General features: G+C 43.9%; 1 protein-coding gene across 4 annotated transcripts in view; it reads right to left on the reverse strand.

The window, feature by feature from the left end:
* TBCE (tubulin folding cofactor E) overlaps positions 1-20,516 on the reverse strand; it is a 60,559-nt gene extending 40,043 nt beyond the window's left edge. Inside the window, exons 1-2 of one of the 4 annotated variants that reach the window (XM_045859794.1) lie at positions 20,452-20,516; positions 10,913-11,043 (exon numbers count right to left, since the gene is read on the reverse strand). In XM_045859794.1, coding sequence (XP_045715750.1) covers positions 10,913-11,012 — 100 coding nt within the window. In that variant the 5' untranslated portion in view covers positions 11,013-11,043; positions 20,452-20,516. Of the gene's footprint in view, positions 1-10,885; positions 11,044-20,266; positions 20,420-20,451 lie in introns of those variants that run through there. The other 3 variants (XM_045859783.1, XM_045859803.1, XM_045859813.1) reach the window with 3 other exon arrangements.
* Between the last annotated feature and the right edge of the window lie 1,312 nt (positions 20,517-21,828).

Here is a 21,828-nt window from a genome sequence, read left to right on the forward strand (position 1 = left end):
CCATTTAAAAACGGCTAAAATGTCAAATTTTAAGTTTTATATCGAGGTAACCAAAATTTTAATAAAAAAAAAAATGAAGGCAACATAAAGGCAATTTCAGGAGAAAGAAAAGACAGGGTTAATCTTCAAGGACATAGAACATTAACCCAGATGAAAGTCGGAGGATACAGAGGGCAATGAGGGACAACACAAAGGTAAATACATGGGAAATCTAAATCAATACCGACACTATAAAGGAATCACATCAGCTCTTCGGGTGTAAATACACAAAGATTAAAACACCCAACACACGAGTTAGGACGTGGGTAAGTGGAGGCGGAGTCCACGCGTCCTCACGTCCCTGCGTGAGTCCAGGACGAGGCGCACTGCTGACTGTCGTCAGACGTCTGTGAGTCCAAGGTGCGTGTTTTCACCTCTAGTGCAACCGTTAAATGACAAAAATAACTACCAAATTAACAGACAAAAATAAGAAAAATAATCCAAGGGAAAAAAGAACAGCACAGAAAAGTCAAATAGAAAGCAAACAGTAAGATGGTAGACATAAAACCAATACATTAATAATTAAATGAAACAAAAATGGACCAGGTGTTCTGGATTAAGAGAGTCCACAAAGCCCATCGGCGGGACTTTAACAGGGATCACACGGAACCTGTAGACTGCTCTGGGCATTACTGACATGTTAACAATATTACTCTGTCAGTTCATGAACATGGAATGTCTTTCCATTTACGTCTTCTTTCATTCCTTTCAGTGTTGTTTTGTAGTTTTCACTGTACAAATCTTTCCCTTCCCTGGGTAAGTTAATTGCTAAGTATATTATTCTTTTTGATACAGTGTAAACATACAATGGAATATAATTCGACCTTAAACAGGAAGGAAATTCTGATACATGCAGCAACTGGGGTGAGTCTTGAGGACATCATGCTAAGCAGCGTGAGCAGAAAGACACACTACTGTACGATTCCCCTCACGTGACGTGAGGCACTGGAGCAGTCAAATCCACAGGGAAAGAAAGCAGAACGGTGGGCGCCGGGGCTGGGAGAGGGAATGAAAACTAGGGGTGGGCAAAAGTGGGTTTACAGTTGTGAGTCTGCAAGCAGAGAGTTTACTCTTGTGTTCTTATTTATCACTGCACTATTTTCCATAGGGACCACTATGGACCTGCTCTGACTCAGTCTGGGAAAAAAAAATGTTCTGGAGATGAAAGATAATGTAATAATATAAATGTACCTAATGCCTGGAAAAAAATGTAAATTTTATTTTATGTGTATTTTACCACAATAAAAAATTAAAAGACTGAAATCACAGAGTAGATAGATTCTCTGCACACAGTGGAATTCAGCTGGAAGTCAAGAACAAAAGTTCATCAGGAAAACCCTCATGCTTAGAAATTAAGCAATATCATCCAAATTAACTTGCTTCAAAAAAGAAAACAATGTAAGTTAGGAAATATTTTGAACAGAATGATAATGAAAACACTACACATCCAAATTTGGGGAATGCAGGTAATAGTTGCATTTTGAAAGCAGCTTAATAGACAAAGTCTATGTTAGATGGGAGAATATGTTAGATGGATTGAAAATAATCACCTGTCTCAAAATGTCTAGGGGAGAAAAATGAAGCAAATTAAACCTATAGGAAGCAAAATGAAATAATAAAGAGAAAAAATTAACAAGACTGGAAGATAAATAAAACGGTTCCTTGCCCTAAAACATCTTAAATTTTATAACAGGGATAGATGTGTAAAGTGACGGTTATTATATTAAGAACAAAAATCGTGTAACAAAAGCAAGTACCGGTGTTACGGAAGCACAGCTAAAAAGACAGTGACTACTGCTGGGTGGTGGTGGGCAACACACACAGAAGTGATGACATCTGGGAGAACCCCGAAGGGGAGATGGGGGAAGCAAGACGCAGTGGGGAGCTCCTGACTTGCTTAGGGAACCTCAAAGGGTCCAGCAGGGCTCAAGCTCCAAGTGCCCCCTGGGAGGCTGGGGCGGGAGCCCAGGGCCAAGGAGGAAGGCGGAAGGTCTGATGGGGCTGGAGCGCCACTGCAAAACTCTAGTACCCAACGGTGAAGGGCGTGAACCTCACCCTGCATCCCTCAGGGCCCTATTTCACATAAGCATGGAAAGATGCGATCTCAGTTTTACAGATAAGAAACTAACCCCCGGAGAACACTCTGACTTGCCAAAGGGCAAACTCTGTTCCTTTCTCTACTTCACAATGCTTCTGAGACCAGATGTGTGGGGTTTTCCACACCAAGCAATTCTCCAACTCTGCTGGGCGCACACTGGGTGTCCTGCAATTTAACTCACTTCCATCACTAACTGCTCCCAGAGCAGACCCCGCAGGTCAAGGGCTCGCTCCAGCAAACCTGCTCCCAGCTGGACGCCAGTCACAAGCCCCAGGCTGTCACCTGCGCTTCTCGCCGACCGGGTATAACTCAAGGGTTTCTTCAACCTTTCCTCAGGTTCCATAATCTGCTAAAACAACTCAGAGACCTCCGAGAAACACTTACATTTTCCAGTTTGTTACAAACAGTAAAATGAAGATATGCATGAATAACCAGATGGAAAGGCACAGAAGGCGAGGTCCAGAACGGTCCTGAGCGCCGGAGTCTGTCCCTGCAGGGTTTGGGGTGAGACACCCTCTCCCAGCGTGTGGGTCAGCTCACCAGCCTGGACAACTCCAAACCCCACAGCTGAGGGACTTTCACAAGCCTCCACCATCATGTGGATGTGACTGATGACTAACTCAATTTCCAGTGCCGAAAGCCTCAAGCTCCTAACCATAGTGGAGTCTTTCTGGTGACCATCCCCCATGCTGAGGCCACCAAGCGTCTGTTAGCAGACAAAAGGCACTCATCACTCCCAAGCTGCCAAGGGCCTCAGTAGCTCCTGCCTCAGGTCTAAGACCAGTGTGGTAACAAAAGATGCTCCCAGCAACCCTATCACTCAGGAAATTACAAGGGTTTGAGGAGCTGTGTCAGGAACTCGGGGCAGAGACCAAACATATCGTATATTTCTTATTTTGTCACACTTGCCAAAATAACGTGGCAAGAAAGGACCAGACCCTGTACGAGCACACACAATTCTTCCATATCCTAACCCATTTTTGGTCAAATAAAGGCCTTGTTATGAGATATAAATACAAGTAATGTTATTCATCATATGACTATCAGAGTGGGCTGAGTCGATGGACATTACCAAGAGGAATGTACAACACAAGGCCATTCTTCCACATTACAAAGAATGAGTCACTTCTTGAGCTAACACAGGTGGAGGAGCAAGGCCAGCGTTCAGGTGTGACTACCTGTGATGATGAAGACAACAATGGTTCAGCAAGCTTCTACGTGGGGCCAGTCCTGCCCCACAGCACAGCAAGCACAGATATCAGTGCAGATGAGAGCGCAGACACTTCATCAGGTGTAATCAGGGCTGCTGCCCTCTGCATGCTGTGGGTGATCCTGACACCGACAGAAAGCTGCCCGTGCTGCCTGAGAGGTAGTAGGGGTTTCCAGGGTCCCCTTACTTGTTAGGCTTCCCAGGGGGACTAGGACGTGGGAGGTGCCAGGAGAGTTTGCTTCAGCCCCCTGGCAAGAGGGCGGCAGGAGGAAGTTCTTGCACTGAGGACGTGTAAGGCTAGCAGATGAGTGGACAGAGGGAAACGCGCTCCTACTCCCTCCAGTACCAGGCCATGGGGGAACGAGGGGAGGCCAGCATGTGCACAACGGAGGTTACGATGGCGGCAGGAGGAGGTGCGGGACCAAAGAGGCCCGTCAGTCCAGCCGATGAGAAGGGATTGGCTGGGAGGACCCACCCAACGTGCAGAAGTTTAGTAAGTTAACTGGTCATTCTGAGAGAGCACTTGGTCCATCCCATACCCCAAACTAGTAAACCCAGGGGAGCAAAGAAATTGCTCTCTTGATCATCATTCAATGCTCAGGACCTGCACTGGGAGGGTGCACTGGCCAATCCTCTCCGTGAGCCACGTGACCTTAGCACTGACGCCTTCCAGGAGGGAGTCACTCACTCTTGCTGACCTGGTGGGACCTCTGCCAGGGCCTTTGCACACTCTCCGGCTGGGAGCACGAGACCTTGTGGCCCTAAGAGCCACATGGCCCATGGTGGTGCCATTTCCACAGACAGTTTTCAGGAGGGACCCTGAAGCCGGACAGCAGCTGGGAACAAGCCAAGCTACTTGAGCGACTGCTTGGTAGCCACCTCGGGCTCCAAGAACACTACTTTAAAATGGAGCAGGGATGCTGGGCACTGCCTTTGTTTTGGTCCTGCTGAAGACAGCTGGGTGTTGTCTGGGTTTTGCAGAGGAAATGAGCTTCGAGACAGGGAGCTCCCCATCCTCCTAGATTGTTCAGCATCCAAATAAAACCTGCTTTCCTTTCTCACCAGCCTCTGCCTCTAGAGTTTACATTCTGGTGGCAGCGGGCAGCCGAACCCCATTTCATTTGGTAACAATCAGATCATGATCAGCCTCAGGCTAGAAAAATCAAATGCACAAAAGACTGAAGCAGACACTGGAATACAGTTTTATCAGTTTACAATGATAAATAAAACTGTTATGCACACCTAAATGTTCTGGCAAATGTGAATAGTTTGTTCTATCATGAAAAAATTATAATCAGACCCAACTTCACTGAAATCACAAGAATTAAAAACCATGGGTCCAACAACCCAGCAATCATGCTCATTGGTATGTATTCAAATGAGCTGAAAACTGAGTCCATACAAAAGCCTGCGCACGAGTGTTTATAGCAACGTCAGTCGTAACGGCCAGAACCTGGAGCTTGGACAAACTGTGGTACATCCAGACAATGGATTATTACTTAGCACTAAAAAGAAATGAACTACCAAGCCATGAAAGGACATGGAGGAAACTTAAGTGCAAATTACTAAGTGAAAGAAGCCAATCTGAAACGGCTGCCTACTGTGTGATCCCCAGTCTATGACATTCTGGAAAAGGCAGAACTACGGAGACGGTGAAAAGATCCGTGGTCACCAAGGCCCGGAGGGGAGGGAAGAATAAAAAGGCAGAGCACAGGGGATGTTCAGGACAGAGAAACCGTTCTGTGATATTGTGATGGTGGGTACATGTCTTTGTACATTTGTCCACATCCACAGACTGTACAGCACCAAGAGTGATCTCAAACTAAAGGACGGACTCCGTGCGATGACAGTGTGTCAGGGTAGGCTCATCCATGGTAATGATGTCCCACTCCAGTGGGAGATGTTGATAGTGGGGAATGCTGTGCATGTATGTGCAGGGTCAGGGGTATATGGGAAGTCTCTGTACGTTCTCATTTAGCTGTGAACCTAAAACTACTCTAAAAAAAGACTACAGAAAAAACAACTCCATATGAACAACAGAGTCTACTCCCGTAAACAGGCTAACACAAGAAGCCACATCAGGATCAGAAGACCACTCCATGAGCACCAAACCCAACTGGAGGAGTTCAATACATGGAGCATCTAATGGTATGTGGCAAAAACATTTAGCTCCATCTATCTCACGAGGTCAGTGGCTGTAACTCCAGGACCCACCGCTACCCTAGGGCCGAGCCCAGGACAGGTTCCTTCGCCTCCCCCGGAGAAGTCCAGGATGGGCACTGCCAGCAGCTGCCTTTGAGGCTCATGCTCCTTGCTTCCTGGGCTGACCAGGTCCTGAGATAACTAACACTTTTTTTAAAGACATGTAAGTAAATTCAAATCATTCAAGTCTGAAAAATTGAGAGAATCTTCCATGAACATTAAGCGATACTGCCAGTCTGATTCATTCTGAGCTGCTCTGAAAAAACTACTCTCAAGGAGGGGCACGCTGCTTGGAGCCCCCAAACACTGACCATGGCTCACAGCGGAAACAGAACACTCCAGCAGCTGGAACCACGTTTCTACAGGACGGGCCTGAAAGACCTCGGGATCTTTGCAATGACGAAGCAGGTTGTTTTCAGCACTACCTTGGGCAGTCTTGACTTAGGAATATTCCGGTGCCATCTGGAGATAATCTCTTGCTTTCGTAATCCATAACGTGAGAAAGTCCTTAAAAGACGTGCAATAACTTACAGTGAAACAAAATTCAGGGAAAAGAAAACTGGGTATTGGAAGATCAAAAGCCATTAACAAAGAAAAAAAAAAAAAAGACCCTGGCTGGCGTAGCTCAGTGGATTGAGCGCGGGCTGCGAACCAAAGTGTCACAGGTTCGATTCCCAATCAGGGTACATGCTTGGGTTGCAGGCCATGACCCCCAGCAACCGCACATTGATGTTTCTCTGTCTTTCTCTTTCTCCCTCCTTTCCCTCTCTAAGGATAAATAAATAAAATCTTAAAAAAAAAAAGAAAAGAAAAAAAGGAGGAGGAGGTAGGAAATAAGAAGCGTCCCTGTAGCAAGAAAAGGAAGGTGCATTCCCTTGAACAGCAGGAACATCTTCGTTCATTAGAAGAAAACCTTTCTGGCCTGTCCCTGAGCTAATGGGAATCTGGCACAGCAGCGCTTGTGTAAGGGGCACAGACTGGAATAATGAAAAACACATTACACTTGATAACATCTTTATAACATATTCGCTGGTATTTCACAAGTGGCTATTCTTAACTCGAGCCTCAGCCAAGCTAGGATAGAAAGCCTCCTTTCGTAAAGGCAGTTTAAGAAAGGGATCCAAGGTTTTTATTTCGCTTTCTGGTGATCACGTTGTCCTAGAGGTTAACGGGTGCAGCCTAGGAATAAAAAGTAAACCATTCTCATGGGTGAGGGGCGGGGTCAACAGAATCACCCCAGGGCAGGTTAAAGTGAAGTGTCTCAGACCAAAACTCCCACCTAGGAAATTAGAATCCCTGGTATAGAACCTAAGAATTTATGCTTTGAACAAGTACCCAGGTGCATTGCATTAGACTCTCCTTCCTAAACAGATGTTATCTCAGCGAGGCTTCTAACTATAGTTAAAGATAGCAACGCCAACTGAAGTCACCAAAAATAGACAGAAGACAGGTAATCCTAAACATAAGACAAGTGGTTCTTAAGGATAATGATTTAATCTGACTAGTAAAGACTACCTTTTCTGGCCGCAAGGGCCATAGATTATGAATTTTTAAAAATGTATTACATCAATTTTCAGGCAGATAACAATGAAGTGTCATGCTCTAACAAAAATCAATATATTAGAGGGGAACAGCCGGTTAAGATGGCAGCACAGGCAGAAGCAGTGCTCACAACTTCCCACGATCACGTCAAAATCACGACAAACTAGAGAATGACCAACAGAAAGGCCTGAAGCCTAGCTGAGCAGAAGTCCTCCAACTAAGGATATGAGAAGGAAGCCCCATGGAGACTGGTAGCAAGGGCGGAGACACAGAATGGTTTGGTCCCACATCCACATGTGGCAGATCAAAGCTGGGAAGGTATCTCTGATGCATAGGCATCCCTCAAGGAGCCAAGGGTCCCAGCCCCACACTAGGCCACCAGCTCAGGGATTCTGTGTCAGAAAGAACACAGAATCCCCGTAACTTCTGGCTGTGAATATCAGCGGGGATTGTGGCTGAGTGAGACAGAGGCTTCTGGGGTCCCAGGCATTTCTAGTAAAGGGCTCACGCACGGATTCACTCAAACTCACTCTGAGCTCCAGCACTGGGACAACAGTATATATGGGAAGGAAAGAGTTGTCTGGAATCGGGTCAAGGGCTGGAGGGGCAGCTTTCTCCCAGACAGAAGTGCTGGCAGAGACGATTGTTTTCGCTGAGCTTCCCCTACAAAGCCTGCAGGCAGGCGCCATACCCGAGTCTCTCTCAACCACTGTCAACCACTGGCCCTGTTTGCTCAGGCCTGGTGATTTCCTGAGACCCTGCCCCACCCAACTTGCAGGCGCACCCAAGCGATTTTCCAGTGGCTTTTCCATACTGTCTTGGCTCATGCTGCGGACTTTCCTAAAATCTCTGAAACAAGTAGCATCTGCCCTTGGGTGCCCCATACCTCTCACTAGGTGTCCTCAGGCCCAGCTCTAGTGGCAGCCAAAATTGGTTTACAGCTTGGTCTCTCGTGGGTACCTCCAAGCCCAGCACAAATAGCAGCCACCTGCAGACCACTCTGCAGCTCACGCCAGTTGTCCCCGGGCAGGGCATAGGTGGCAGCTGACCCAATACTTTCAGACAGAAACTTGGCAATGTATAATAAGAACCTTAAAATATTCATATTTTTGAGAAGCAATAGGGCAGAAAGGGCACAAATTCTTAAGCACAGATTCACATCCCAGCTCTGCTGTATGCAAGTGCTGAGACCTGAGTCTTGGTTTCATCTGTAAAACAATGGGACCAAGAGCATCTCTATTTCAGAGTTGTTTGCGATGTTCAAAGTAGACAGCACATGAGGGCACCGGACACACAGTGACTGCTTTATCAGTAATTACGGGTGCTGATCGGCTGACTTTAAAGTGAAACGCTACTTCATTTTTCAATTTACCAATAATGTCAGTCACACAAGGAAAAATGCCCTCTCCATATTAAGTAAGTATCTGTACAACTGGGAAAGACTGGGGACCACGCTGGCTCAAGAGTGGCCAACAGGGTCAGCTGACAGACCCCACGGTAACCTTAGGTCCATGAAGGCAGGGCCCACAATCATTGAGTTCAGTGGTTCTCAAACCTCACAGAGTATCAGCCACCCCCAAAGGGCTTCTTAAAACAGACTGCTGGGCACCCATCTCCAGAGTTTCCGGTTCAGTAGCTCTGGGGCGAGGCCCGAGAATCTGCAATTCCAACAAGTAACCAAGTGATGCTGGTCAGGGACCTCGCTTTGAGACCCTCTAGTCTAAGTTTGTTGCTGAATCTCCCTGCACCAATTCAGGCCAGTTCCTAATATATAGAAGACACTCAAATGTTTGTTAACTAAGACATATAAATAAGTCTACTACACTGTTTTTTACAAAGTATAAAACTAGAAATTACAAGAAAAACCATCCACGAAATGAAAGGCAGCCTACCCAAGGGGAGATAGTACTCACAAGTCATGTATCTGACAAGGAGTTAATATCCAAAATATACAAAGAACTCAAATCAATACCAAAACCTCCCAAACAATCTGATTAAAGAATATGGATAGAGGATCTGAACAGACAAGAAGACACTCAGATGGCCAACAGGTACACAAACAGATGTTCAGCATCACTCATCAGCAGGGAAATGCAAATCAAAACCACGACGAGGTCCTGGCTGGGTAGCTCCATTGGTTGGAGCATCGTCCTGCTACACTAAGGTTGTGGGTTCCATTCCCAGTCAGGGCACATGCAAGAATCAACCCACAAATGCATAAATAAGGGGAACAACCAACCGATGTTTTTTATCTCTCTTACCCTCCCTTCCTTTCTCTCTAAAAAATCAATAAATAAAAAATAAAAAACCAGCCCTGGCTGGCGTAGCTCAGTGGATTGAGCACGGGCTGCGAACCAAAGCATCGCAGGTTCGATTCCCAGTCAGGGTACATGCCTGGGGTGCAGGCCATGACCCCCCAGCAACCGCACATTGATGTTTCTCTCTCTCTCTCTATCTCCCTCCCTTCCCTCTCTAAAAATAAATAAATAAAATCTTTAAAACAAAATTAAAATAAAAAATAAAAAACCAAATGGTAAAAATATGCATTTCAAAAAACCATAATACGGTATCACCTCATACCTGTTAGAACGGCTGGTATCAAAAAGACAAGATAACTTTGTTGGGGAGGAGGTGGAGAAAAGGGCTCATGCACTGTAGGCGGGAATGTACACTGGAGCAGCCACTGTGGAAAAAGATATGGAGGCTCCTCAAAAATTTCAAAAGCAGAACTATCATAGGATCCAGAATCCCACTTCTGAATATTTATCCAAAGGAAACAAAAATGTTATTGTGAAAAGGTATGCAGCCCATGCACTGCAGCAATATTTACAATCGCCAACACATGGAAGTGACCTAAGAGTTCACCAACAGATGAACGGATAAAACGCATGTGATACACACACAACGCAACAGCACTCGGTCATAAAAAGGAAGGCTATCTGGCTGTAGACTAAGTGAAACAAGTCAAACACAAAGACCAGATCATTCACTTACAGGTGGAGTCTTTAAAAACAGGGACACTCAGATACAGATACGCTCAGAACAGACTGGTGGCTGCCAGAGGCACAGCACGGCGGTGGACAAAATGCATGAAGGGAGTCAAAAGGTACAAACTTCCAGTTATAAAGCAAGTCCTGGGGATGCAGCGCATAGTGTGGCGACCACAGTTAAGAACACTGTATTGTACATTTAAAAGTAGCCAACTAGATCTCAAAAGTTCTCATCACAAGAAAAAAAACTGTAACAACGTATGGTGAGGGATGTTGACGTGACTTATTGTGGTGATTGTTTCACAGTAGATACAAGTATCAAGTCTATGTTATACACCTGAAACTACAGTATAACACTGCATGTCAATTATATCTCAATTTAGAAATCACAAGTGCAATAATATTGTAGAAACACATAAATGTATACCAAATAAGAAAAGGTAATACAAAATTATACTTATAATAATTTAAACTACATTAAATACATATATACACACACATGGATTAATGGCAAAAGGTATCAAAAATTACTTAGCCTTTGAGTTTAGGATTATGATAATTCAAGGGTTTTTTTGTTGCTTAAAGTTTACTCAGAAGATATTTTAAGGCTGAATTAATATGAAATAGCAATACTAAATAGTTAAAGTACATAATTAAAAAAAAAACAGCTACCACAGGATCTTGTCACCAAATAAACTTGTCTAGTGCAGGCATCTATAAATTGGTTGTTGGTTTCCCCAAAATTGGTGTAGTACAGTGGTCTTGAAAAGCCAGCACAGAAAAACGACAAAATGAAGAACATACGCGCACGCATGTGACATCAGACATCACCTGCCACAGGAGGGACGGGGCCGTAGAAAAGCACTGTGGCGCGTTCTCCACTGACATCAACTCTTCGACCAATGACCTCTGGCGTCAAAGTGTCACTCATGATAACGGTGCCAGAATCCACAACAGGAGATCTAGAAAGAAAAGTACAACATTGACAAGAACTTGCTGGAATTCTTAAAATTTTTTGCAAACTTCATGTAGATATTCATGAGGTCGGTGCCTCTGACCAGGTTAGTCTTCGTATTTTGGTGAAGAGAACCTAATAGTCTTACATACCATATGCTGATAATTTGATTTTACTTTACTATCTAACTATATGTTGATAATCTTATGTGTTTTTTAAACCTTGTTGAGCTCCAGTTAGCTCACATCACATGCCTTGTCTATTCTGTCGCTTACTGGAGCGGGTGGGGAGGGAAGAGAAGCGAAGGGGATGAAGTGATGGAGAAAAGGGAAGAGAAATGGGCGATGTGAACACCATCCTCGCCTCAGGAAGGGGGAAAAGACGACCCCACGGATGTGAGAAACAACACCTATGATGAGCAATAAATAAAAGATTAAACTAGTAGAAACACAGAAGCCTAAAAATAAAGAGAAGGCCTCAAAGGAGCCTGAGAAAACAGCATTTCCTGTCTACGAGGGATAACTAGGCCCAAGCCCCACTTCACAGGAAAGCAGCTGAAGCCAGACGACGGGAACCTCCCCAGGGCAAACAAGTCCGTTTTTTCAGCAAATGAAATGCTGGAGAAAGAGCAGCAGACGGAGTGAGAGCAAAGAGAGTAAAAGAAACTTAAGAGATTCGTCAACCAATTGTAATGTACAAACTTTATTTGGATTCTAATTTTTTTAAGTTTTCATTTATTGATTTTCAGGGAGTCAGGAAAGGAAAGAGGGGGAAGCATCGATCTGTTATCCCACTTACTTACGCATCCACTGACTGAATTCTTGTGCGTGCCCTGAGCAGGGATGGAACCTGCAACCTTGGCGTATGGGGATGATGGTCTAATCAACTGAGCTACCCAGCCAGGACTGGATTCTAATTTTTTAAAACTGTAAATAATTTTTTAAGAGAAATTATGGCTCTGGCCAGTGTGGCTCAGGTGGTTGGAGCATCATCTGGTAACAAAAGGTTGCAGGTTTGACCCCTGATCCAGGTACAAATATCTTATATCACTTTACAGCTATCACAGATTTCAAAACATACTTTACATTAATTGCTATTTCAGTTACAGTATTTATTAGACCGGCCACTAGATGTTGTCATTTATTATATTAATAAACACACATTATTCTATTCTAGTTTTTAAAGATTTTATTTATTTTTAGAGAGGGGAAGGGAGGGAGAAAGACAGGGAGAGAAACGCTAATGTGTAAGAGAAACCTCAATTGGTTGTCTCTCACATGCCCCCATCTGGGGACCTGGCCCACAACCCAGACATGTGCCCTGATCAGTAACTGAACACGTGACTTTTCAGTTCACAGGCTGGCATTCAACCCACTGAGCCACACCAGCCAGGGCTATTTATTTATTTTTTTAGAGAGAGGAAGGGAAAGAAAAAGAGAGGGAGAGAAACATTGATGTGTGGTTGCCTCTCACGCACCCCCTACTGGAGACCTGGCCCGCAAGCCAGGCATGTGCCTTGACTGGGAATTGAACTGGCGACCCTCTGGTTTGCAGACCAGAGGTCAGTCCACTGAGCCACACCAGCCAGGGCTCCTTTTTCTTATCTTAATTGTGCAATATTCATTAAAATTTTTAACAATTTATTTCTTCTAAAAATAACTTTTTTTTTAAGAATAGAAGACTCAACCTGAAAAGGCATCATTTTCACCTATTTTCTGCCTTTTAGGCCAGCATCTTTCCCTTTTAGGACATGAACGTTTTCTGCCTGTTGGCCTGTCACTCACTCACTACAGGAGTGGGTGGACATGTGGCCCAGGAGAGCTAATCTGATGACCCCTCACCTCTATTTCCTGCGTCCAGCACTGGCCCCTGTGTGAAAACCCTAATCCAAGCAGACCAGTCTTTCAGAATATGACATCAGCACTTGAAGAGGGGGTCTGTCTCTTTCCTTCCCAAGACCATAAAACGAAAGGTCCACTTAAACCTGGAATAACTTAGGGGCACTGTTGTCACTATGTGGAAAAAACTTGTCTGAAAACAATAACTCTACAAACAAGAAAGCAGAGTTGAACCAGCCATGCCTAAAGACTTTCATTAACTCCGTTAAATGAAATACTAAATTACTTTTTTTTATTTTTTTAGTTTTTAGAGATGGGAAGGGATGCAGACTGGGAGAGAAAAATCCTTGTGTGGTTTCCTCTCACATGCCCCCCACTGGGGACCTGGCCTGCAATCCAGGCATGTGCCCTGACTGGGAATCGAACTGGCAACCCTTGGGTTTTCAGGCCAGCACTCAATCCACTGAGCCACACCAGCCAGGGCCCTAAATTACTTCTTCTGCTTATATCAATTTGAGCTAAGTTTCTTTCCCCTGCAACTGCAAGAACCCTGAAAAAAAAAAACATAAGAAGTTAGGTTATATTTGCTCCTATTTAACATTAGATGGTCATTACATGCAGCCAGTCTGCTAGATGGAAATGCTACCTCTCCAGCTACATGCTAGCTATAGGACACTGGATAATTTAACCTGTGTCTGTTTCCTCATCTGTAAAATATTGATAATATTAGGATCTATTTCATAGGGCTGTTGTAAATGTTATATGCATGAATGCTCAACATATTGTAAACAGTAAATGTAGCCATTAAGATTGTAAGATTGTATATTTATATAAGAGGAAAATGTCCCATAAATCCAAAGAAATATATTACAAGTTCAGAAGAACAGAAGCTGATATGGGGAAGTTAATCACAGGAAGCCTACTGCCCACAGTAGGAATGGATTCCAACATCACTGGCCACACTTCCTTCCTCCTTAGCCAGGAAATCCAAACAGATGCCTGATGCAAAGTAGAAAAGTTAAAAACATTGGTAGTTTGTGAATTAATGTTAGAAAAGATTTTTCAATGTGGGTTTTATCTTGCTAAATGTATTTTCTTAAATCTTTCCCTGATATCTGTTCAAAGTTGTACCAAAATAATTGGTGAGGTCTGATGCATCATTCACACACCAATACCTATCAAGTAGAAAGCTCAGCCTCAGTGGAAACACACCTGAGATGTAGAAGCTCTAGGCAGTAATCCTGGCTCAGGATCACTAAACAGCTGTGAGTCCTGAGATTCGTTAACCTTTCTGTCACAAGAGTATGAGGAAGCGGAAGGCATGCTCTTACAGCCACGGGTGTCCACCCTTTTGGCGTCTCTGCGCCACACTGGAAGAGTTGTCTTGGACCACACGTTACTGCAACGTGTAATCACAGAAACATCTCAGAATGTTTTAAGTAAATTTACAGTTCTGTGTTGGGCCACATTCACAGCTGTTCTCAGCTCCATGTTCCCCTTAGGCTGCAGGCTGGACACCCATGAACTTCATCTAATTAGGAGAGATGTGTAAAACTAAGATCTAAAATTAGGAATGCAAGGATCAAATTCGGTGATGGAAGAGAACCATGTATGGCAGGAGTGAGGGAAGGCACAGGGACCCCAGTTAGTATTGTGATAACTATGTATGGGGCCAGGTGAGTACCTGAAATAGCGGGGGTTTCACTTCGTAAACTACATGACTGTCTAACCACTATGCCGCACATCTGAAACTAACACAGAACAATACTGAATGTAAGCTGTACTTGAAAAAAAAAAAAAAGAGTGAGGAAAGGCTCCAAGTAGAATCCGAGCCCTGGTTAAGCTGTTAGGAATGGGCAGCAGAGAGAGAACACACTTTGCAGGTAGGGAAACCAAAGCAGGTCTCACTGATTGGAAGTTCATGCCGGGAGACTAAACTCAGGAATACCTTTAAAACTGTATGGGCAAAATGTCATTTACTTTTAAACTACCACCCAAAATGTAACAATCTCCAAATATTTAGATCAATTTTATTTTATATTATTTATTTTCATTTTATTGATTTTTGAGAGAAAGAGGAAGAGGGGAAGGAGAGAGACGGAGAACGAAGGGGGAGGGGAGGGAGAGAGGGAGGGGAAGACGTATCAAATTGTTGTTCCACTTATTGATTCATTCATTGGTTGATTCTTGGACGTGCCCTGATAGGGGACTGAACCAACAACTGTGGCATATTGGGACAACATTCCTACAAACTGAACTCCCCAGCCAGGGCCTTCTTTAACCCAATTTTTAACAAGCCCATCTGCTATCTTTTTAAAAAAAAATTAAATATATTATATTGATTATGCTATTACAGTTGTCCCAGTTCCCCCCTTCACTCCCCTCCGCCCTGCACACCTCATCCCATGGGTTGTACGTATAAGTTCTTTGGCTTCTACATTTCCTATACTATATTTACCCTCCCCCTGTCTATTTTCTACCTACCATCTGTGCTACTTATTCTCGGTACCTTTGCCCCCTCTCTCCTCCTCCCACTCCTCTGTTGTTAACCCTTCATGTGATCTCCATTTCTGTGGGTCTGTTCCTGTTCTAGTTGTTTGCTTAGTTTGCTTTTGTTTTTGTTTTACGTGTGGCTATTAATAACTGTGAATTTGTTGTCATTTTACTGTTCATACTTTTTATCTTTTTTTCTTAGATAAGTCCCTTTAACATTGCATATAATAAGGGCTTAGTGATGATGAACTCTTTAACTTGACCTTATCTGAGAAGCACTGTATCTGCCCTTCCATTCTAAGTGAAAGCTTTGCTGGACAGAGCAATCTTGGATGTGGGTCCTTGCCTTTCATGACTTGGAATACTTCTTTCCAGCCCCTTCTTGCCTGTAAGGTCTCTTTTGAGAAATCAGCTGATAGTCTGATGGGAACTCCTTTGTAGGTAACTCTCTCCTTTTCTCTTGCTGCTTCTAGGATTCTCTCCTTCATTTTAATATTGGGTAATGTAATGATGATGTGCCTTGGTGTGTGCTTCCTTGGGTCCAACTTCTTTGGGACTCTCTGAGTTTCCTGGACTTCCTGGAAGTCTATTTCCTTTGCCAGATTGGGGGAGTTCTCCTTTATTATGTGTTCACATAACTTTGCCACTTATTGCTCTTCCTCTTCCCTTTCTGGTACCCCTATAATTTGGATGTTGGAATGTTTAAAGATGTCCTGGAGGTTCCTAAGCCTCTCCTCATTTTTTTTGAATTCTTGTTTCTTCATTCTTTTCTGGTTGGATGGTTCTTTCTTCCTTCTGGTCCACTCCATTGATCTGAGCCCGTTTCCTTCCCATCACTATTGGTTGCCTGTACATTTTCCTTTATTTCATTTAGTGTAGCCTTCATTTTTTCATGTAATTTGTGACCAAAATCAACCAATTCTGGGAGCATCCTGATCACCAGTGTTTTGAACTGTGCATCTGATAGGTTGGCTATCTTTTTGTCACTTAGTTGTATTTGTTCTGGAGCTTTGATCTGTTCTTTCATTCGGGCCATTTTTTTTTTGTCTTGCTGTGCTTGTTATGCGCAGTGAGGGGTGGAGCCTTAGGTGTTCACCAGGGCGGGTCAACCCAGTTGCTGGGTTGTGACGCTATATGTGGGGGAGGGGTCTGAGAGGGAACAATAGCACCTGCTCCGCTCTCTGCCCGATTTCAGTCACTTCCCCCGCTTCTCACAAGCAAACTGGGCCCTTCTGGTGCTGATTCCCAGGTGGGTGGGTTTGTGCACGTCCTAGTCTCCTGTGAGGCTGGGAGTCTCTCCTACTGCCGCCTCAACCCCCACAGGTGTTTTCAATAAGTGGTTTGAGTCTTTATTTCCCTGCGCTCGGGTGCTGGGTTGCTCAGTCTGTCTCTCTCCCCAGTTTCTCCTGGTTTATCTATGAGAATGTGGGACCGCCCAGTCCCGCAATCTGCCACCTCACCAGGTCCACCCACTGCAGCCTTGTGTGCCCCACTCTGTAAATTGCTGCCTCACTGGGTCCGCCAGCCGCTGCCTTGCCTGCCCTGGTCCTCCAGCTGCTGCCTTGCCGTGAGTCCTCTCTGCCCTTCCTACTGGTCTGGATGAGTATGCCTTCTTTAACTCCTTGGTTGTTGGACTTCCATACAGTTCGATTTTCTAGCAGTTCTGGTTGTTTTTTGTTTTAAATTGTTGTAGTCCTTCCTTTGGTTGTTCGAGGCGGCACAGTGTGTCTCCACCTGCCTCCATTTTGGCCGGAAGTCCTCATTTAAAAAAATTTTTAATTGTGGTAAAACACATAAAATTCATCATCTTACCATTTTAAAGCATACATTTGAGTGGCATTAGCTATATTCTCTGTTGTGACACCAAAATTACTAAAACCTTTTTCATCTCACAAAACTGAAACTCTATGCTCATTAAAGAATCGCCCATATCCCTTTCTCTCCAGCCCCGATCTTCTGTCTCTATGAACTTGACTCCTCTAGATATCTCATTAAGTGGAATCACAGTACTTGTCTTTTAGTAACCGGCTTGTGTCACTGAACAGTATGTCCTGCTGGCCTTTCACGCCCTTCGTACCCCATCTCAGAGCCTGTGTCTAAGCTGTACTTCATGGCTCCTTTGTCCTCACATATTGAATTGTATCACGTCATTTTAAGTAGCTCCTCCAAAAAGCGTTGGGCGTTTCCAAAGAAGCTGTAGACATGTCTTCTCTCTCAAACACCAGTGACTTAAATCTATACTAAAGCCACAATTTTTATGGCAAAACTACATGAAAGAGAACCAATAAAATTAAATATGAAAGGGTCAGTTTGTGCCCTTTCCCTACATACTTTCAAATACCACCAAGTCTTCCCAAATCTCTCCTCCACAAATTCTTTCCAGCTACTCCTAATAACTGGCAAATTGTGATGTTTCCCCTTTCTAGTAGTCCCTACATACTCTCTGAGTAATATTCATTTCACACATATTTTCTATGGACTCCTTTGCACACTTCCCAGCAAAATGCTAAGGTAAGGAAACTATCATAAAGGTTTTTAAAAATAAACTTTGAAGTGCTACACATATATAATAAATATTCCATTAAAATATATGATAAATTGCTCTGGCCAATGTGGCTCAGTTGGTTGGAGCGTCGCCCCATACACTGAAAGGTTGAGGTTTCAATTCTTGGTCAGGGCCCACACCTAATTTGCAGGTTTGATTCCCAGTCAGGAAGCATACGGGAGGCAACCTATCCAAGTTCTCTCTCACATCGATGCTTCTCTCTCTCCCCCACTCCTCTCTCTCAAAAGCAATGAAAAAAAAAAGTCCTTGGGCAAGAATAAATATATGTATAATAAACTAAAATAAAAAATAAATCAAACCACCAGAAAACAGTAATGACTACAAGTTTTATTGTTGAACATTTACATTTTATAAAAATAATTTAAGATTCTATTAAAATTGCATTGGATTCAATTTAGTATGCACAGTAAAATTAAAATTCAAAGGTTAACCACTATAAGAACAGAGACAGAATATATACACAGTAAATGTATCTTCCAAACAAGTAGAAGGGTAAAAAGAAAAAAAGAAGAGCTTGAGTGTTTTTAAAAAGGCAGAAAGGAGATTTAAAGACAGCAAATAAGGTATAAAGTATAAGATGGTAGAAAAAGTCCAAATCCCTTTGTTATAAAGAGACTACTACAAGCAAAATGCTGTTTTAGGCTCTAAGGATGCAGCAGTAAACAAAACATAAAAAAATACTTGCCAGCATGAAGCTTCCATCCTAGAGGAGGAAACATAATATCCAAGTAAATGACTCTATTATATGGAATGCCATAAAATGACAAGCACAAGGACAATGAGAACAATGGGGATGTAAGTGAAGGATACATCTGGGACAGCCTCACTGAGAAGGTAACATTCAAAACACATGAGGGAAATAAGGGACTAAACCATGTGGACATATTGAGGAGAGCATTCCAGGCAAAGGAATGGCAAGTACAAATATCCTGAGGCTGGGATGTGCTTGAGGAGCCCATATAGTAGAACAAAGGGGAGTATACAAGAGGGGAAATCAGAGGTAAAACAGGACTGCACCATAAAGGACCTTGGGGCCCTGGCTGATGTGGCTCAGTGGATTGAGTGCTAGCCTGTGAACTGCATTCCCTGTCAAGGCACTTGCCTGGGTTGTGGGCCAGGTCTCCAGCTGGGGGTGCATGAGAAGCAACCACACATTGATGTTTCTCTCCCTTACCCCTCTCTCTAAAAATAAACGAATAAAAACCAAATTTTTTAAAGGACCTTGGGGACTACTCTACAGACTTGACTTAGAGATCTGAGTGAAATGGATAGTCTTGGAAGATTTTTTGAAAGTTAGTAGATAATCTGATTTTTTAAAAGGAGGGTCATTCCACATGCTGTGATGCAAACAGACTGAAAAAAGAAAAATCAAAAAGGGAGAAAACTGTACTTGAACAATGATTAAAATAAAAAAATAAAATAATAAAAAAAAGAAAAGACAGACTAGTTAGGTGGCTACAGTGCAACCAGGTGAGAAATGGCTATAACTTTGACAAGTGAAGGTGGTGAGAAGGGTTTGGGAGCCTGGATAGATTTTGGAGGCAGAGTCCAAAGGACGTGCTGATAGACTGATTACGTGTACTGCGCGAAAGAGCTGAGTCAAGGATGACTCCCAAGGTTCTGGCCGGAACAAATATCTCCGCAGTAGCAATAAATCTAAGTACAATAAATGTGCCAGTTAAAAGGCAGAGACTGTCACCTAGGATTTAAAAAAACAAACAAACAGCGATATGCTGTTTATAAAAGCACACAAAAAGGTTAAAACTTTAAAAAGATGAAAAAAGTAGAGACAAACATCAAGTGACAGATGCTAGAGCTATATTAATGTCAGACAAAAGGAAAGTCTGCTATCCTAATCTCTATCTACTGTCTTTCTCTAACAGTATGGCATTTGTAAACTCTGTCTTCCCAAAGAAACTGAGGTTTTGGGGGGGATAGGGACGTCACACTCTCACCTGGGTCCACCCGCAACTTAAGACAGCCCCCAGCTGATAGTAAGCATTATGTAAAATTTTTAAATGTTCTCCACCCACTTAACATTAGTTCCCCTCTATCATAAATGTTAAATGACTTGGAAGGACAAAGCTATTTCTGTAACGTAACACCAAGTCACCGGTCCCCGGTACCAATTTCACCTCTTCCAAAGTAACAAGCCAATAGGATTTTTCTGTGACATGCAGGCGTAGGTCCATTCTGCTGGGCCCCGCCCGGGACCTGGTGTGTCCGCCCAGACACGCACAATGCCGCCCACACACGCACACCCTTGACTATACACACACACGCCCGCACGCTCGCGCGAACACACATATTCACAAACACAAACGCTCACTCACCCCCAGAGCCTGTGCATCTAGCCAAAGCCACAGGGAGCAGGCAACTCCCAGCTCCGGCCACCTGGGAAGTTTCTAAAAAACTTCGAGGAACTGAAAGAAAGAGCAACAGCACTGCAAGGCGACCACCGGCCACAGGCCACCAGGAACATTTGTCCCCTCGGCTCCCAAGCCTCTGCTACGCTCACCTGTCTGAAGCACTCTGGATGGACCGGAGGGCGGCCCCTCGCACGCTCAGTGCCACAGCACAGCTTCCGACTCTTTGCCGGAAGTGCCTTTTAGAGGACAGGAAGTCCCGCCCCCGCAGTGAGTGACAGCCACCGGAGCACAGAATGGATAGTAACCAGAGGTTCGTTCAGCCCACTTAGATCCAGCCACACAGCTGTCCCTTTGCTTCGGGAACAGTTCCACCAGAGCGTTGAGCACCCAGAACAGAACAACCCGAGAACCAAGCACGTTCCCGTTCCCTGGTTCGAGCTGCAAGTCCTGTACGAAGTTCAGCTAAGTGCAATAATGGAAAAAGCAAACGCCGCAATCATCTTAATGGCTCAGTGCCAGTTGCTCATATGTAAATATCTCCATGGCTTCTTGTCAGGATCAAATGAGATGACACTTAGGTAAATGTTTAGCAGTGGGGTCGCGTGCATGAGCAAAGCACACTAATGACTATAGTGTTGTTATTGTTGGTGTAAATGAAAGGCCATTAACCCAACCAAGGAGACACTGAGTAACACCAGGGAGGTGGCCTTCGTGATGAATTTTGTTAAAGGTGACCAGAATTTCACCCATTGTGAATATGTAAACACTGCTTTTGTTGTTTAGTGTGAGGATATAGACCAGGAGCGTCAAGCTCATTTTCACTGGGAGCCACATCAGCCTCGCGGTTGCCTTCAAAGGGCCGAAATCATTTTAAGACTGTATAAATGTAACTACTCCTTAACTGCTAAGGAGTTGAAATTATATTCGGCCCTTTGAAGGGAACCGCAAGGTTGATGTGGTCCTAGGTGAAAATGAGTTCGACACCCCTAATACAGACTGAAAAACCTTGTTCCCTAAAACTTAGAGAAGCTCTGTTGTGTGAAATCCTATCAGTAAGAATGGGAACACCCCGCTCCTGTCTGTCAGTAGAGACTGAGTCATACGGATCATTCTGACGCTTTTCCAATCCACGAATAGAGCTTCACATAAGGGGTTTTCAGATGTCACATCCCACATTTATTTTAACTTCATAAAGTTGTCAACAAGACTTTGGAGCCTGCTTCATAGCCCAGGCTCGAGCCTGCTTAATTCTTAACCTACATTCCCCTGAATCCTATGCTTTCCCAGGCTTTTTTTTTTTTTTTTTTTCCTCCTCCTCAGTGCCTCTGGTGTTCGGCTCCCTTATTTCGGCAAGTTAGTAAACCTGACTTTGCTAGACTGTAGGTTTGTCTCTGATAAGTTTTATCAGATGGGTTTTATTACTGTTTATTTTGACCAAGCCTCCTATACACATGAAGGTTAGACACCTTTGGTTCCGTCTTAGGAGAGGACTGAAGCAGAATAAGGGTACATTATTTACCAGTATT

This window comes from Phyllostomus hastatus, unplaced genomic scaffold, assembly GCF_019186645.2.
Source record: "Phyllostomus hastatus isolate PE091 unplaced genomic scaffold, TTU_PhHast_1.1 phas_contig_148, whole genome shotgun sequence".
Lineage (NCBI taxonomy): Eukaryota > Metazoa > Chordata > Mammalia > Chiroptera > Phyllostomidae > Phyllostomus > Phyllostomus hastatus.